Source organism: Oncorhynchus keta, chromosome 1 (assembly GCF_023373465.1).
Source record: "Oncorhynchus keta strain PuntledgeMale-10-30-2019 chromosome 1, Oket_V2, whole genome shotgun sequence".
In the NCBI taxonomy this organism is placed as follows: domain Eukaryota; kingdom Metazoa; phylum Chordata; class Actinopteri; order Salmoniformes; family Salmonidae; genus Oncorhynchus; species Oncorhynchus keta.
Window position 1 is genome coordinate 23,592,936 of NC_068421.1, and position 17,753 is coordinate 23,610,688.

General features: G+C 44.0%; 1 protein-coding gene across 1 annotated transcript; it reads right to left on the minus strand.

The window, feature by feature from the left end:
• Window positions 1-17: 17 nt before the first annotated feature.
• srpra (SRP receptor subunit alpha) lies at window positions 18-17,238 on the minus strand. Its single transcript, XM_035791298.2, has 14 exons — window positions 16,882-17,238; window positions 15,504-15,587; window positions 15,202-15,365; window positions 14,822-14,982; window positions 14,324-14,486; window positions 14,065-14,221; window positions 13,681-13,811; window positions 13,436-13,554; window positions 12,865-12,951; window positions 12,552-12,724; window positions 12,079-12,292; window positions 11,701-11,864; window positions 1,381-1,479; window positions 18-1,037 (listed from the first exon to the last, which is right to left on the minus strand). Exons 1-14 carry the CDS (start codon window positions 17,002-17,004, stop codon window positions 909-911), a joined length of 1,968 nt encoding a protein of 655 aa, XP_035647191.1. The 5' UTR covers window positions 17,005-17,238; the 3' UTR covers window positions 18-908.
• Between the last annotated feature and the right edge of the window lie 515 nt (window positions 17,239-17,753).

Sequence of the window (17,753 nt, forward strand, 5' to 3'; positions counted from 1 at the left end):
CATTTGTAAGACGTATGTTATTCCATGCCATCATAGCAGCTTTATTTAGAAATGTTTACATTCTCAACTGACAAATCTATACAACTCTTGATTCTCATTGCACTACTGCAAATTAAAAGGGACTGGAAAATTGTAAGATTTGTATTTGTTTTCAAAATGACAAAGGGGAAGAAATTGAAAAAGCTAAAGTCAAGGCCTAGTGCTCCAGTTGTAGACCCTGGAGGACAACCCCAAAAAATGTCTTAAGTTATTTTTTTCAACTCGACCACAAACTGAAGGATTATTCAAGTCTCTAATTGCAGAGGAAGAAGGGAGCATCGGGATGGGGGTTATAGCAGTCCATCCAGAGAGCTAGAAACAGAAGGTAGTTACTGGGTTTCAGATCTCAGCAGATAGACGGTCACCCGTGTAGTGGTGATGCTTCAGGGAAATGGATAGGATAGGCACTATGGTCACTAAGCTTTCCTCGGGAACGGGGCGGCTGCTGAAACGTGTCGCATCCAGCAAGCCTTCATAACTGACATGTTCTCGTTGAAGTGAAGGGGGAAAACAGACACCAAATGCCAGGAAGTGAATTTGACAATGAGTAACCTGTGAGTGAGGACAAATAAATATTCTCTATTTGATCAGATAAAAAGTCAGGAAATGTGTCTCTTGAACTTTAAAGCAAAATTGAGGTACTTTTGAATTTGGCCCAACTGTTTACAGCAAGAGACGCTTACTTAAGTCAACACCCACCCCTTTCCCAGATGGAGTTGGGAGGAAGCTTGTGTGTTTTGCATTTGGTGCTATGTGGAGGGTTAGGATGTGAGCCACAGGACAGGGTTAGCAGGACCGGACATCTCAAAGCGCTGTGTTTAGTTGGCTTTGTCACGATAGTGATGAACACGGATGCAGGCAGCAGCCACTCAGGCCTTCATGAGGGCGCCCACAACAGCACGGGCGTTGAGGCTACGCAGGTCATTGTAGGTCTGCCCTGTGCCCACAAACACAATGGGCTGGCCTGTGATGTAGGTCATTGAGATGGCAGCGCCAACCTGAGGGGAGGAGTGACATCAGCTTTGCAACCAAAAACCATGCAGACTTCTGTTCTGACAATCCGATAAGGATGTCCAAAAGCTTGGACTTCCTATCAATAAAAAACATTGTTTACAGGGACTTCTGTTAACCCATAAGAATCTAAGCTGGGGGGAGCGGGGTTCTACTAAACTATATGGAATTATTTTATTATGGTTATACCAAGGATAATTTAGCCAATTGATTGAGTTATGAAAAATATAATAGATTTTTGGCTTTACTATTAGCCCATAAAAACAGTCCCCCAAAAATATTAAAAAATAAGCTTGTTCTGAAGTGTCTGTAGTCAAATGACATACGAACCTTGTCATCAATGGTGTCAAACTTGGTGAGAACGATCCCGTCGATGAGACGAGGCTTATCAGACATGGAGTGATCAGCCAGCGCCTGGTTAAATTTCACCTGCAAGTATAGTATCACACTCATTATACAGTAGAGTGCAACATAAAACAGCTATGCAAATCAACAAAACAGAGAGTCTATATATATTTTAAAGGCGGCAGGTAGCCTAGCAGTCAAACGGACTGGACCAGTAACCGAAAGATCGCAGGTTCGAATCCCGGAGCAGACTAGGTGGAAAAAGCTGCCGATGTGCCCTTGAGCAAGGCACTTCTCCGATAAGTTACACTGGATAAGTGTCTGCCAAATTACTTATGTGCCCTCTACACGACAAGTTAAAATACCATTTACAGAGCATTCGGTAAGTATTCAGACCCCCCCGACTTTTTCCATATTTTGTTACATTACAGCCTTACACAAATAGATTAAATAGCCTTTTCTCCCTCACTAATGTACACAATACCCCATATTGACAAAGCAAACCGGTTTATAAATCTTGGCAAAAAAAACTAATCACATTTGCATAAGTATTTAGACCCTTTACTTTGTTGAAGTACCTTTGGCAGCAATTACAGCCTTGAATATGACGCTACAAGCTTGGCACACCAGTATTTGGGAAGTTTCTCCAATTCTCTGCAGATCCTTTCAAGCTCTATTAGGATGGATGGCGAGAGATGCTGCACAGCTATTTTTAGGTCTTTCCAGAGAGGCCGGGCTCTGGCTGGGACATTCAAGACCTGTCCTGAAGCCACTCCTGAGTAGTCTTGTCTGTGTGCTTAAGGTCGTTGTCCTGTTGGAAGGTGAACCATCACCCCAGTTGGAGGTACTCCCATCTCCACAGAGGAACTCTGGAGCTCTGTCAGAGTGACCATCGGGTTCTTGGTTATCTCCCTGACCAAGGCCCTTCTCCCCCAATTGCTAAGTTTGGCCGGGCGGCCAAGAGTCTTGGTGGTTCCAAACTTCTTCCATTTAAGAATGATGGTGACCACTGTGTTCTTGGGGACCTTCAATGCTGCAGAAATGTTTTGGTACCCTTCCCCAGATCTGTGCCTCGATAGAATTCCTTTGACCTCATGGCTCAGTTTCAAATCATATCACATTTTATTGGTCACATACACATGGTTAGCAGATGTTAATGTGAGTGTAGCGAAATGCTTGTGCTTCTGGTTCTGACAATGCAGTAATATATAACTAGTAATCTAACACTTCCCCAACTACCTAATACACACATCTAAAATGGGGAGAATGAAAATATGTACATATACATATACGGATGAGCGATGTCTGAGCGGCATAGGCAAGGTGTAATAGATGGTATAAAAGAGTGTGTAAACATTATTTAGAGTGGCATTGTTTAAAGTGACTAGTGATCAATTTGTTAAAGTGGCCAGTGACTGGGTCTCCATGTAGGCAGCAGCCTCTCGGAGTTAGTGATTGCTGTTCAGCAGTCTGATGGCCTTTAGATAGAGACAGCTTTGATGCACCTGTACTGACCTCGCGTTCTGGATGTTAGCGGTGTGAAGAGGTAGTGGCTCTGGTGGTTGTCTTTCATCTTTTTTGCCTTCCTGTGACATCGGGTGTTATAGGTGTCATGGAGGGCAGGTAGTTTGCATCCGTTGTGCAGACCGCACCATCCTCTGGAGAGCCATACGGTTGAGGGCGAAGCAGTTGCCGCACCAGGCTGTGATACAGCCCGACAGGATGCTCTCGATTGTGGATCTGTAAAAGTTAGTCAGGGTTTTGGGTGACAAGCGACATTTCTTCAGCCTCCTGAGGTTGTCTGTGTGGGTGGACCATTTCAGGTTGATGTGTACGCCAAGGACCTTAACTTCCCACCTTCTCCACTACTTTCCCGTTGATGTGGATAGGGAGGTGCTCCCTCTGCTGTTTCCTGAAGTCCACGATACTCCTTTGTTTTGTTGAGTGAGAGGTTGTTTTCCTGACACCACACTCCAAGTGCCCTCACCTTTTACTGTAACCGTAGGCTGTCTTGTCGTTGTTGGTAATCAAGCCCACTACTGTTGTGTCGTCTGCAAACAGGGAGTACAGGAGGGGGCTGAGCACGCACAGTTGAGGGTCAGCGAGGTGAGGATGTTTCCAATCTTCACCACCTGGGGGGCGGCCCGTCAGAAAGTCCAGGACCCAATTGCACAGGGCGGGGTTGAGGCCCAGGGCCTCCAGCTTGATGATAAGCTTGGAGGGTACTATGGTGTTAAATGCTGAGCTGTAGTCAATGAACAGCATTCTTACATACAGTTGAAAGTTTGCATACACTTAGGTTGGAGTCAGTAAAACGTTTTCAACTACTCCACAAATGTCATGTTAACAAACTATAGTTTTGGCAAGTCGGTTAGGACATCAACTTTGTGCACGACAAGTCATTGTTTACAGACAGATATCACTTATTCACTGTATCACAATTCAAGTGGGTCAGAAGTTTACATACACTAAGGTGACTGTGCCTTTAAACAGCTTGTAAAATTCCAGAAAATGATGTCATGTCTTTAGAAGCTTCTGATAGGCTAATTGACATCATTTGAGGTGTACCTGTGGATGTATTTCAAGGCCTACCTTCAAACTCAGTGCCTCTTTGCTTGAAATCATAGGAAAATCCAAAGAAATCAGCCAAGACCTCAGAAATAAATGTGTAGACCTCCACAGGGCTGGTTCATCCTTGGGAGCAATTTCCAAATTCCCGAAGGTACCATGTTCATCTGTACAAACAATAGTACGCAAGTATAAACACCATGGGACCATGCCGCCGTCATACCGCTCAGGAAGGAGACACGTTCTGTCTTCTAGACATGAACATACTTTGGTGCGAAAAAGTGCAACTCAATCCCAAAACAACAGCAAAGGACCTTGTGAAGATGCTGGAGGAAACGGGTACAAAAGTATCTATATCCACAGTAAAACTAGCCCTATATCGACAACCTGAAAGGCCGCTCAGCAAGGAAGAAGCTAATGCTCCAAAACCGCCATAAAATAGCCAGACTACGCTTTGCAACTGCACAAGGGGACAAAGATCGTACTTTTTGGAGAAATGTCCTCTGGTCTGATGAAACAAAAATAGAACTGTTTGGCCATAATGACCATCGTTATGTTTGGAGGAAAAATGGGGATGCTTGCAAGCCGAAGAACACCATCCCAACCGTGAAGCACAGGGGTGGCAGAATCATGTTGTGGGGGTGCTTTGCTGCAGGACGGATTGGTGCACTTCATAAAAAAGTTGCATCATGAGGAATGAAAATGATGGGGATATATTGAAGCAACAGATCAGTCAGGAGGTTAAAGCTTGATCGCAAATGGGTCTTCCAAATGGACAATGACACCATACTTCCAAAGTTGTGGCAAAATGGCTTAAGGACAACAAAGTCAAGGTATTGGAGTGGCCATCACAAAGCCCTGACCTCAATCCCATAGACAATGTGTGGGCAGAACTGAAAAAGCGTGTGTGAGCAAGGAGGCCTACAAACCTGACTCGGGTAAACCAGCTCTGTCAGGAGGAATGGGCCAAAATTCACCCAACTTATTGTGGGAAGCTTGTGGAAGGCTACCCGAAACGTTTTGACCCAAGTTAAACAATTTAAAGGCAATGCTACCAAATACACTCAATTATTATGTAAACTTCTACCAAATACTAATAGAGTGTATGTAAACTTCTGACCCACTGGGAATGTGATGAATGAAATAAAAGCTGAAAACTCATTCTCTACTATTATTCTGACATTTCACATTCTTAAAATGAAGTGGTGATCCTAACTGACCTAAGACAGGGAATTTTTACTAGGATTAAATGTCAGGAATTGTGAAAAACTGAGTTAAAATGTACTTGGCTAAGGTGTTTGTAAACTTCTGACTTCAACTGTAGGTATTCCTCTTGTCCAGATGGGATAGGGCAGTGTGCAATGTGATGGCATCGTCTGTGCTCCTGTTAGGACGGTAATTCAAACTGAAGTGGGTCTAGGGTGGCCGGTAAGGTGGAGGTGATATGATCCTTGACTAGTCTCTCAAAGCACTTCATGATGACAGAAGTGAATGTTATGGGGCGGTAGTCATTTGGTTCAGTTAGCTTTGCCTTCTTGGGTACAGCAACAATGGTGGCCTTATAAATTCACTCAGAGTCAGCGTATAGGTCAATGTTATTCTCTGAGGCTGACTGGAACATATCCCAGTCCTCGTGATCAAAACTATCTTGAAGTGTGGATTCCGATTGGTCAGACCAGCGTTGAAAGGTTCTCGTCACTGGTACATCCTGTTTGAGTTTCTGCCTATAAGACGGTAGGAGCAAGATGACGTCATGGTTGGATTTTCCGAAGGGAGGGCTTTGTGTGCATTGCGGAAGGTAGAATAGCAGTGGTCGAGTTTATTACCCCCAGCGTGTAGTGCAATCAATATACTATACTTTAAGTAGCCCTTTTCTCAAATTTGCTTTGTTAAAATCCCCACCTACAATAAATGCAGCCTCATGATATACAGTTTCCAGTTTACATAGAGTCCAGTGAAGTTCCTTGAGGGCCATCTTGGGGTCTGCTTGAGGGGGAATGTACACAGCTGTGACTAACTGATGAGAATTCTCGTCAGTTATAGTTTGTGGGGAATTCTAGGTCGGGTGAGCAGAAGGACTTGAGTTCCTGTATGTTGTTACGATGATTACACCATGAGTCGTTAAATCATGAAGCATACACCCCCGCCCTTACTCTTCCCAGAGAGGTGTTTAATCTCTGTTGGCGCAATGCATGGAGAAGCCCGGTGGCTGAACCGATTCCAAAAACATATCCAGAGAGAGCCATGTTTCTGTGAAACAGAGAATGTTACAACCTCTGTCTCTCTGGAAGGCAACCCTGGCTCGAATTTCGTCTATCTTGTTGTCAAGAGACTGGACAATGGCGAGTAGTATACTCGGGAGGGGTGGGCGATGTGCACGTCTACGGAGCCGGCTTCTGGGATTAGATCCATTGTCCAGGGTGGTGGTCCAAACAGAGGTTCCACTTAGGGAAAGTCGTATTCCTGGTCGTAATGTTGATAAGTTAAGTATGGAATAAGACTTAAGATTTCCTGGGGTAATAATTTAAGAAATAATACATTAAAAAAATTAAATTCTGCATAGTTTCCTAAGAACTCTGTCAGCGCCATCTTGAGAATTTTGCACTGTCAACTGTGGGGCCTTATATAGACAGGTATAGGTCTTTCCAAATCATGTCCAATCAATTGAATTTACCACAGGTGGACTCCAATCAAGTTGTAGAAACATCTCAAGGATGATCAATGGAAACAGGATGCACCTGAGCTCAATTTTGAGTCTCATAACATAGGGTCTGAATACTTATGTAAATAAGGTATTTTACTTGTAATAAATTCGCTAACATTTCTAAAAACCTGCTTTATGGAAAAAGGGTTGTAGTAAATACAGCTAAAGCTCATGGATTTTTCTACCATTGTAATCTTTGGGCGGACTGCCTAAGCATTTTCTTCGGGTCGCTTAACTCCAAACGGTGTAAAAAAAAAAAAGATTTTGGATGCAGAAACGCTTTCAGTGTAAACTTAAACGACAAAAAAAAGTATGTGGAAAGATAATGGACCTATATATATTATTTTATAATATAATCTTTGAGAGGTAACAATAGTCAAAATAAAAGCTAGACAGTCAGGGAGAATTGACAACTCCAAAAACAATTAATTTAGCATGATTATATTTGTTATTGTTTTAGAAAAAGAACACAGAATTAGCCATGGCAAAATGCATAGAATTTCAAGAAACTAGCTTTAAAAGAGCAAAGTTCTCTCAGCTGAATGCAGGAAATTGTCTTAGAAATGTAAAAAAAAAAAAAAATGTTTCTACACCGCCAAGATGGCGGCCCCATTTTCAACCAGAAAAAATCCTGAAGCTATAGCATAATCCAAAATAAACTCAGAGTATCTAAAACGCATCCGGAATTCTTTGACAGTTGGTCTGTTTTTTACCTTCTAGGGATCAGAGTTTCAGAGGCATATTAAACAGTAGGATGTTATATGACAGTGGTCACAAACCTTTGAGTCAGATCACTTTCTGAATCAAAATGCACGCCGAGATCTAACGCTCTGATTTTTTTATTAACATGACTTTAAAAAATGTAAGCTTTACGCAACATTAACCAATTAAAAACAGTACTGTAGCAATGAGGTTTGTGCAGTAAGCTATAGGCCCAAAACATTAGAACAGGGCTCCGGGCAGCCGAGCGGAAATGGAGGAAAACTCGCCTCCCTGCGGACCTGGCATCCTTTCACTCCCTCCTCTCTACATTTTCCTCCTCCGTCTCTGCTGCTAAAGCCACTTTCTACCACTCTAAATTCCAAGCATCTGCCTCTAACCCTAGGAAGCTCTTTGCCACCTTCTCCTCCCTCCTGAATCCTCCTCCCCTCCCCCCCTCCTCCCTCTCTGCAGATGACTTCGTCAACCATTTTGAAAAGAAGGTCGACGACATCCGATCCTCGTTTGCTAAGTCAAACGACACCGCTTTTTCTGCTTACACTGCCCTACCCTATGCTCTGACCTCTTTCTCCCCCCTCTCTCCAGATGAAATCTCGCGTCTTGTGACGGCCGGCCGCCCAACTACCTGCCCGCTTGACCCTATCCCCTCCTCTCTTCTCCAGACCATTTCCGGAGACCTTCTCCCTTACCTCACCTCGCTCATCAACTCATCCCTGACCGCTGGCTACGTCCCTTCCGTCTTCAAGAGAGCGAGAGTTGCACCCCTTCTGAAAAAACCTACACTCGATCCCTCCGATGTCAACAACTACAGACCAGTATCCGTTCTTTCTTTTCTCTCCAAAACTCTTGAACGTGCCGTCCTTGGCCAGCTCTCCCGCTATCTCTCTCAGAATGACATTTACATTTTACATTACATTTTTACATTCGTCATTTAGCAGACGCTCTTATCCAGAGCGACTTACAAATTGGTGCATTCACCTTATGACATCCAGTGGAACAGCCACTTTACAATAGTGCATCTAAATCTTTTAGGGGGGGTGAGAAGGATTACTTATCCTATCCTAGGTATTCCTTAAATGACCTTCTTGATCCAAATCAGTCAGGTTTCAAGACTAGTCATTCAACTGAGACTGCTCTTCTCTGTATCACGGAGGCGCTCCACACTGCTAAAGCTAACTCTCTCTCCTCTGCTCTCATCCTTCTAGACCTATCGGCTGCCTTAGATACTGTGAACCATCAGATCCTCCTCTCCACCCTCTCAGAGTTGGGCATCTCCGGCGCGGCCCACGCATGGATTGCATCCTACCTGACAGGTCGCTCCTACCAGGTGGCGTGGCGAGAATCTGTCTCCTCACCACGCGCTCTCACCACTGGTGTCCCCCAGGGCTCTGTTCTAGGCCCTCTCCTATTCTCGCTATACACCAAGTCACTTGGCTCTGTCATAACCTCACATGGTCTCTCCTATCATTGCTATGCAGACGACACAATTAATCTTCTCCTTTCCCCCTTCTGATGACCAGGTGGTGAATCGCATCTCTGCATGTCTGGCAGACATATCAGTGTGGATGACGGATCACCACCTCAAGCTGAACCTCGGCAAGACGGAGCTGCTCTTCCTCCCGGGGAAGGACTGCCCGTTCCATGATCTCGCCATCACGGTTGACAACTCCATTGTGTCCTCCTCCCAGAGCGCTAAGAACCTTGGCGTGATCCTGGACAACACCCTGTCGTTCTCAACTAACATAAAGGCGGTGGCCCGTTCCTGTAGGTTCATGCTCTACAACATCCGCAGAGTACGACCCTGCCTCACACAGGAAGCGGCGCAGGTCCTAATCCAGGCACTTGTCATCTCCCGTCTGGATTACTGCAACTCGCTGTTGGCTGGCCTCCCTGCCTGTGCCATTAAACCCCTACAACTCATCCAGAACGCCGCAGCCCGTCTGGTGTTCAACCTTCCCAAGTTCTCTCACGTCACCCCGCTCCTCCGCTCTCTCCACTGGCTTCCAGTTGAAGCTCGCATCCGCTACAAGACCATGGTGCTTGCCTACGGAGCTGTGAGGGGAACGGCACCTCAGTACCTCCAGGCTCTGATCAGGCCCTACACCCAAACAAGGGCACTGCGTTCATCCACCTCTGGCCTGCTCGCCTCCCTACCACTGAGGAAGTACAGTTCCCGCTCAGCCCAGTCAAAACTGTTCGCTGCTCTGGCCCCCCAATGGTGGAACAAACTCCCTCACGACGCCAGGACAGCGGAGTCAATCACCACCTTCCGGAGACACCTGAAAGGTGCATTATTTCATTTTTGGATAAAACGACGTGCCCATTTTAAGTGCAATATTTTGTCACGAAAAGATGCTCGACTATGCTTGGAATTGATAGTTTTGGAAAGAAGACACTGACGTTTCCAGAACTGCAAAGATTTTCACTGTGAGTGCCTTATAACAAAAGCTTCAGGCAAAACCAAGATGTTTGAGCGACCAGGAAATGAACAGGATTTCTGAAGGTACGTTTTCCATGATCGCCTTATATGGCTGTGAATGCGACAGGAATGAACGGACACTTTCTAGCGTTTCCCCAAGGTGTCTGCAGCATTGTGACGTATTTGTAGGCATATCATTGGAAGATTGACCATAAGAGACTACAATAGCCAAGTGTCCCGCACGGTGTCTGCGTGGAAATTGGTGCGCAAAAGTCAGCTACCAGTATTTTTCCATCCGAATCAGAGAACAAAGAAGGCTTCTAGGACTGCCATTTCAATGAAGAGATATATGACAAAACACCTTGAGGATTGATTCAAACAACGTTTTCCATGTTTCAGTCGATATTATGGAGTTAATTCGGAAAAAAGTTTGACGTGTAGGTGACTGAATTTTCGGTTAGTTTCGGTAGCCAAATGCATAGTAACAAAACGGAACGATGTGTCCTACACAAGAATCTTTCAGGAAAAACTGGACATCTGCTATGTAACTGAGAGTCTCCTCATTGAAACATCTGAAGTTCTTCAAAGGTCAATTATTTTATTTGATCCCTTTGCTGGTTTTTGTGAATATGTTGCGTGCTAAATGCTAACGCTAAATGCTAAGCTAGCTATCACCACTCTTACACAAATTATTGATTTTCTCTGGTTCTAAAGCATATTTTGAAAATCTGAGACGACAGGATTGTTAAGAAAAGGATAAGCTTGAGAGCAGGCATATTTATTCCATTTCATTTGCGATTTTTAGAAATCGCTAACGTTGCGTTATGGTAATGAGCTTGAGGCTGTAGTCACGATCCCGCATGCGGGATGGGGCGGACTATGAGGTTAAGGAATACCTAGGATAGGATAAAGTAATCCTTCTCACCCCCCTTAAAATATTTAGATGCACTATTGTAAAGTGGCTGTTCCACTGGATGTCATAAGGTGAATGCACCAATTTGTAAGTCGCTCTGGATAAGAGCGTCTGCTAAATGACTTAAATGTAAATGTAAAATGTAATTATCACAGCATACCAAATTTGCTTGAATTTACCTGCCAATACATTGTTGTGGTTTGGGACATTTTTTAAAATTTTATTTCAAACTTTGAGCTATTGTGAGGCACAGCTGTGTGAGCATACATTTAAATAATTTCCTTTTTATTTTACTGGGCTGATGGTGCCTGCATCTGATGGTCAGTCTCAACAGAGGGAGAGAGCAGCAGACTGAGGGTCCGTCTCTTAATATCCCTCCACTCTCCCTTTCCTCCACTGACCAAAAAAGGAGTCGCACCGCATTATTTCTGCCTCATGCACAAATTCATGTTCTTACTCCTATGAACAGAGAAAGTGAAATATTCCTTGATATGAAAAAAGACCCAAACCGCTAATAATAATAACGCAAGCCTATAGATCCACTTTCCTACTCATTCATTACTGCTGCACTGCTTGTTGTAGCGCTGAGTAGAAATAGGAAGAATGTACATTTTATGGCTTATAAAAGTGTTGACAGCTCTGAGTAAGAACTTAAACTCACTAATAAAAACAGCAGCTCTTTGCTGTATTTGTTGACAGTCTCTCTGGTCTTGGTTTTAAACATTTTGAAATCTCAACAGTATCAATTTTGCTGTAGCTTTCTTTTATGCCTGCTACATTACTGCAGACTCGGTTATCTGAGCAATCTGATTGGCCAGCGGTAGCATAGTGCACTTGGCAGAACCTACCACCAACAGCCGAGACTAATAAAAAAATAGGAACAAGGCTTTATCGTTGGGTTTTTTACATAAATGTTTGGCAATCGACTAGAAATGCCTTGGAGATCGACCGGTTGGTGACCACTGTTGTATAAGGACTCACCAGCTGGTCCACAGCCTCGTTGCCCACTAGAGCTTCCCCCACGAACAGCACCAGGTCAGGCATGTTGACAGCTATCAGCTTGGCCAGAGCCGTCATCAGGGGGGTGTTGTCCTGCATCCGCCCAGCAGTGTCCACTAGCACCACATCAAAGGCCTGGTTACGGGCTGGACAGAGAGACAACAAAGGATTTCTTCACTTGGTTGAATGAACGTCTGACTTGGTCCATATACTCAGTTAATATGCGAGACAATAAGAAGCATTCGTGAACCCCTCCTACAGATCACCATACATTTATTTGAGGACAGACAGAGCTATGGCATACTATGGGGCTAGGATGACCTAGTCTATGAATGGCAAGCTGGGGAATGGTATGGTTACCATAGGCAATAGCCTCCATGGCGATGCCAGCGGCGTCCTTCCCGTAGCCCTTCTCATAAAGCTGCACTATGGGCCGTCCCCCGTGGTCCTGAGGGGGGTGCAGGGAGTTAAGGCGGCGCTGGTGGGTACGCAGCTGCTCCACGGCCCCCGCACGGAATGTGTCACAGGCTGCTATCAGCACGGTGAAACCATTCTCGATTAGCCAGAAAGAGATCTGCACACAGACAGAGGATGTAGGGTTTCAGCAAATAAAAAACAATTTCCCTGCTGGTTTTTCTGTGGTCTGAATGGGGGCTTCCCAGGTATTCGGTGGCCTATGTATCTAGACAGCCTGGAAAGGTCCAACCAGGACCTGGTTTGGTTAAATGGATACAACCCAGGTTTGAAATCCCCAACAACACCAATGTTTTCAATATGACGGATAAAAAAAAAAATAAAAAAATAAAAAATACTGACACTATGGTGGATCTCACCTTGGCCAGGTTGGTGGACTTTCCGACCCCGTTGACCCCACAGAAGGTGATGACGAAGGGCCTGCGCTGGCTACGAGCCTCCAGGACGTCTCTCAGGATGTCCACACGCCGCTTAGGCTGCAGGATCTGGACCAGGGAGTCCTGCAGGGCCCCCTTTACAGTTGAGGCCACAGCTATTACAAGAGGGGGTGGGGGGCTTTATCAGAGCAAGAGGGGTACTCAACTGTTGTGCAGCATCTTCATCTCTTTGGGTGTGAACTCATATTGTGGACTTATTCTACTCAGTGGCTATGTGGAAGACAGTTGTACTCACTGGTGAAGGTGCCCATGACTTTGCCCTCCAGTTTCTTGGCTACAGAGTCACAGAGTTGGGAGGCAATTTCGGCTGCTACATTCTTAGCTGAAAAAATTAATTAAAATTAAAATAGATGAGAAATTCTACGAATACAAGTCAAATGTGAGGCTTTTCCCCTCAGGTGACCTAGGACATGTACAAATCTATGTTGAACAGTGAATTACACTCCCGTACATATTTATTTTGACAGTGAAGATAAAACTGTTGTCTCTATACTCCAGCATTTTGGATTTCAGATTAAATGTTTCATATATGCGGACAGTACAGAATGTCACCTTGTATTTGAGGGGATTTTCATACATATCTGTTTTACTGTTTAGAAATTAAAGTACTTTATGTATCTAGTCCCCTCCATTTGAAAAAGGTGACATTCTGTATGGTCACCTCATATGAAACACTTGATCTCAAATCCAAAATGCTGGAGTATAGAGCAAAATAAAAAGTTTTAGCTTCACTGTCCAAATAAATATTAAGGGGAGTGTATGTGTTAAGAAACTGATACTGTAGTGGGGAACAGAGGAGTCCATACCGATGAGGTGGTCCCTCATCTTGTCCAGAACTGGCTCCATGTCCTCCTGGCTCAGACTCTTAGAACCCACCAGGCCCTTCAGCATCCCAAACATCCCTCCAAAAGCACCCTTTTTGGGGCTGAGGAACATTTTAAAAAGGACACTTAGACAGGAGCAACAGGGCACAAAATCACATTCATATCATCTTCCATTCTTCAGCCATGCTTCCTATTATCTGACACATTAAATAATCAAAGGGTCTCACATTTTCTTGCTAATGTCAGCAACTACCACCCTCTCCACAGCATCTTCTTCCTCCTCCTCCTCCTCCTCTCCCTCGCTGGACTCGTAATCCACGGCGAGCAAGTCACCCTTCATCGAGCTCAGCTGCATCCCCTGGACAAGACAAGACAAGACTTTATTAAGATGTGCAATTCCTATAAACTAAGCACTTCTACACCACATGGGCCTTATTTATCAAGGTACCAACAGAGCATCCCTGAAGGCTATTAGCTCTAGTCTGGTTAAACCAGACAGATCGCTGCGCTCACCATTATTTCACTGCATTTAAATAATGTGAGCGCAGCATTTAGTCTGGTACAACCAGGCTATATTAGCTCTGCTGCTCTCAAACCCAACAGGCACATACCGGGTCAGCTTGAGCATCCAAGCCTTGGTCTCCAGCAGCATGGGCTCCATTGCCATTGCTCTGGCTATAGTCCAGTTCTTTGGTGCTGCTGCCACCCAAGGTCCACACCCGCTTCTCTTTCCCCTTGGGTTTCTCCTTCGCAGGCTTGGGGGACTTACTGGAAGGCAAGAGACAATGTGACTTCCAGTACTGAAGCAACTGTCAGCAACATTCCAAATTAGAACTTTAACCACATTGGGTCCCTCCCAACCCCACTCACCTGGGCTTCTCCACAGGTGCCCCCATGCGCTTGCGGATAAACTCCTCTCTCTTCTTCTGAATGATCTCCTCCTGGGTCAAGCCTTGGTTACCGTTCTCTTCTGTCTTCTGGGCACTGGCTGGAGCCTTAGCTTTTTCCCCTTTCACAGGCTCAGCAGCAGGAGCTAGGGGGGAAAATATCAGAAACTAACCCCATCCACACAAAACATTATCAATGTCCCCATCACAGGAGGTTGGTGGCACCTTAATTGGGGAGAATGGGCTCGTGGTAATGGCTAGAGCGGAATAGTATCAAATACATGATTTCTATGTGTCTGATGCCATTCCAGTTGCTCCATTTCAGAAAATTATTATGAGCCGTCCTCCCCTCAGCAGCCTTCTCTGGTCCCCATGAAATTAAAACATGAAGAAAAATGGACCGGTTTCAAACAGAAATAGTGTAACCATGACAAAGTGCTTGTATTCCAACACCTTCATAATAATCATGTCAAACCCTTACCCTCTTTTTTGGCATTCTTATTCTTCTTGCCACCCTGTTCCTTGCCCTTATCCCCTCCCTTCGTCTCGATCATGGACTTCACAGTTTTCTGGGATTTCAGGGAAGCATTGAAGCTTCTCATGGAGGTGGGACCTCGAGCTTTGCTGCTCTCCTCCGCCTCACTAGAGCACAACAGGACAGTAACATTTGAGTCAAAGCACTTAGCATTTAACTTGAACTATAGTGAAATTCTATTTTGTACACGTAGCCTTCAGGTCCTTGTAGACCTGTGTGTTGGCAACTCAACAGCTGGTTGTGTGTGTGAGATTCAGCAAATTAGTTTGAAAACAGAATCTTCTCTTTATGCACCAGTATCAGCCCTAAGATATGACACTGCTTACCGAAGAAGCATTTTGAAGTCATCCTCAAACGCAAAATGGCTGTTCAACAGCGCAAGGGCCCCCTTTTGCTCCAGCTCGTTCTTATAGCGATCCCTGAAGTGGAGCTGTACGTCATCTATGAACTTGTCAACATACGTCAGCGTCAGGATTTTTTGAAAACCCACCTACACAAAAAAGAGAAGAATGGTCAGTTTGGAGTCCATGGACTGCATGACAAGAAAACACTTCTGTATGTTAGTATGGTATGTTCCTTCAGGAAATAGTAAATGTTATAATACACTGCAGTTCTCTGTGAAACTTACCACAAAAACCAGCTCAAACTCATTATCGAGTTTGTACTTAAGACTCAAGGCATCATGAGAATAGGAATTGTTGCCACTGCGTTCCTGAAACAAAATAAGAGAACCATTAACATTAATACTGTAACACTGATCAGAGGTTATCACTGAAATGAAAACATTTCTCTTGAACACATGTTCTACACTGCACAAAAATAAACATGTAAAGTGTTGGTCCGATGTTTCATGAGCTTAAATAAAATATCCCAGAAATGTTCCATATGAACAAAAACCTTATTTCTCTAAAATGTTTGGCAAAATGTGTTTACATCCCTGTTAGTGAGCACTTATCCATTTCCAAGATAATTCATCCACCTGACAGGTTTGGCATATCAATAAGATAATTAAACAGTTTGATCATTACACAGGTGCACTTTATGCTGGGGACAATAAAAGGCCACTTTAAAAATGTGCAGTTGTGTCACACAAGACAATACCATAGATGTTTCAAATTTTGAGGGAGCATACAATTGGCATGCTAACTGCAGGAATGCCCACCAGAGCTGTTGCCAGAGAACTGAATGTTAATTTCTCTACCATAAACCACCTCTGTCATTTTACAGAATTTGGCAGTACTTCCAACCAGCCTCACAACCGCAGACCACGTGTGGGCAACCGGTTTGTTGATGTCAACATTGAGAACAAAGTGCTCTATGATGGCTGGCGGTGGGGTTATGGTATGGGCTGGCGTAAACTACGAACACAATTGCATTTGATCAATGGTAAATTGAATGCACAGAGATACCATGACGAGATCCTGATGTTTTCTGATCCAGACCACCTACCTTACCCCTTTTTTATGTATATGTATTCCTAGTCACATGAAATCCATAGATTAGGGCCTAATGAATTTATTTAAAATGCACTTATTTCCTTATATGAATTAACTCAGTAAAATCTTGGAAATTAGTTGCGTTTATATTTTTGTTACGTATAAATACTTGATATCTAGCTAGCAACGTGGTAATAGTCTTGCATTTTGTGATAATCCCACTAGGCTGTGATATTGTGATGTGGCTGGCAAAATAACAACCTGTGCGCGTGTAACCCCAGTTCCCAAATCCCCCATGTCTGTATTACGCAACCATATACGAGCGAGCGCAATCGTAACATTACCAAGCTAACAAGTGCGCTAGCTTTACCAATATATACATCCTATTGAGTTTAGACAAAGAAAAATGTACATGATAGGTGTATCTGCGAAAGCTACGTAGCTAAATTAGCAAACCAGTTTGTTGATGAAGTGGCGACGCTCTGGCGCATGCTGAAAAACAACCATACATACACACCGCTAGGCTGCACAGAAACATGACAGCTGTCACTTGATTTAAGTATTTCTCACCTGAAGGATCACGGAGCGGATCAGCGCGTTGACAGGCCCGGTAAAGGACTCTGTAACACCGGTTCCCTGAAAACACCACAACACTATGCCCCCCTTACTAAAGATGGTGAAGAAATCCAGCATCTTGACACCACGTACACGAAATAATATACCAACGTAAAGAAAACAAACTAACAAAAACGTTAAACGGAAGGGGGAAAAACGCTATAAATAACTGATCGGAATAATATTTTAAGTGGCTTCGCCTCCAGAAGGAAATCTAATCAGATATACAGTATCTGATGAAAAATTTCCTCCCAAGTCAAGCTACCTCCACTAACACTGTTTTCGACACGTCAGTTGCAAGACCAGGAAATGACGTTTTCTTCCGGAGATTTCTGATTCTTCTTCTTTTTCTTTGGAGTTCAACGGCGGTTGACATCCAATATGCCTCATTACCGCCACAAACTGGACTATAATATACAATCATTATACTTTGTGATACAAAACGGGGAAAGGAAAAACAAAAGTAAAACTACAAAAAAACACCCTTCCAAACTGTGGTGTCAGAATTTGTGTTGAGCTGTTGAAACGTCTCAAGGGATATGTTCTGTGTTGGACTGTGATGTAATGCCTTTCATAGACTCCTGGTATGTATGCACCCTAACACAAGGGTATTGTGTTCTGTAACTGTTGCTAGTACAAAATAACTGTTGTGTAAACAATTTTATTGTGTTATCACTTCCCACTATATAAAGAACATGCAGCCATTCTCAAGTTCTTCCCTGAGGTTGATCTCCCCTACAGCTGCTTGTATTAAAGGTTTTCTATTGTACCATTAAGTAGTCTCTGCCTTCATCTTTGGATCTAATTTTCAACAACATTTGGTGCCG

What these genes read in the sequence shown, in the direction of transcription:
- srpra (XM_035791298.2), bottom strand. Translation starts at nt 17,004, where the DNA reads ATGCTGGATTTCTTCACCATCTTTAGTAAGGGGGGCATAGTGTTGTGG. An exon ending in GCACCTGTGGAGAAGCCCAG is followed by an intron (nt 14,222 to 14,323) that starts GTGAGTGGGGTT and finishes CTTGCCTTCCAG; the next exon opens with TAAGTCCCCCAAGCCTGCGA. An exon ending in AGTCCACCAACCTGGCCAAG is followed by an intron (nt 12,293 to 12,551) that starts GTGAGATCCACC and finishes GTCTGTGTGCAG; the next exon opens with ATCTCTTTCTGGCTAATCGA.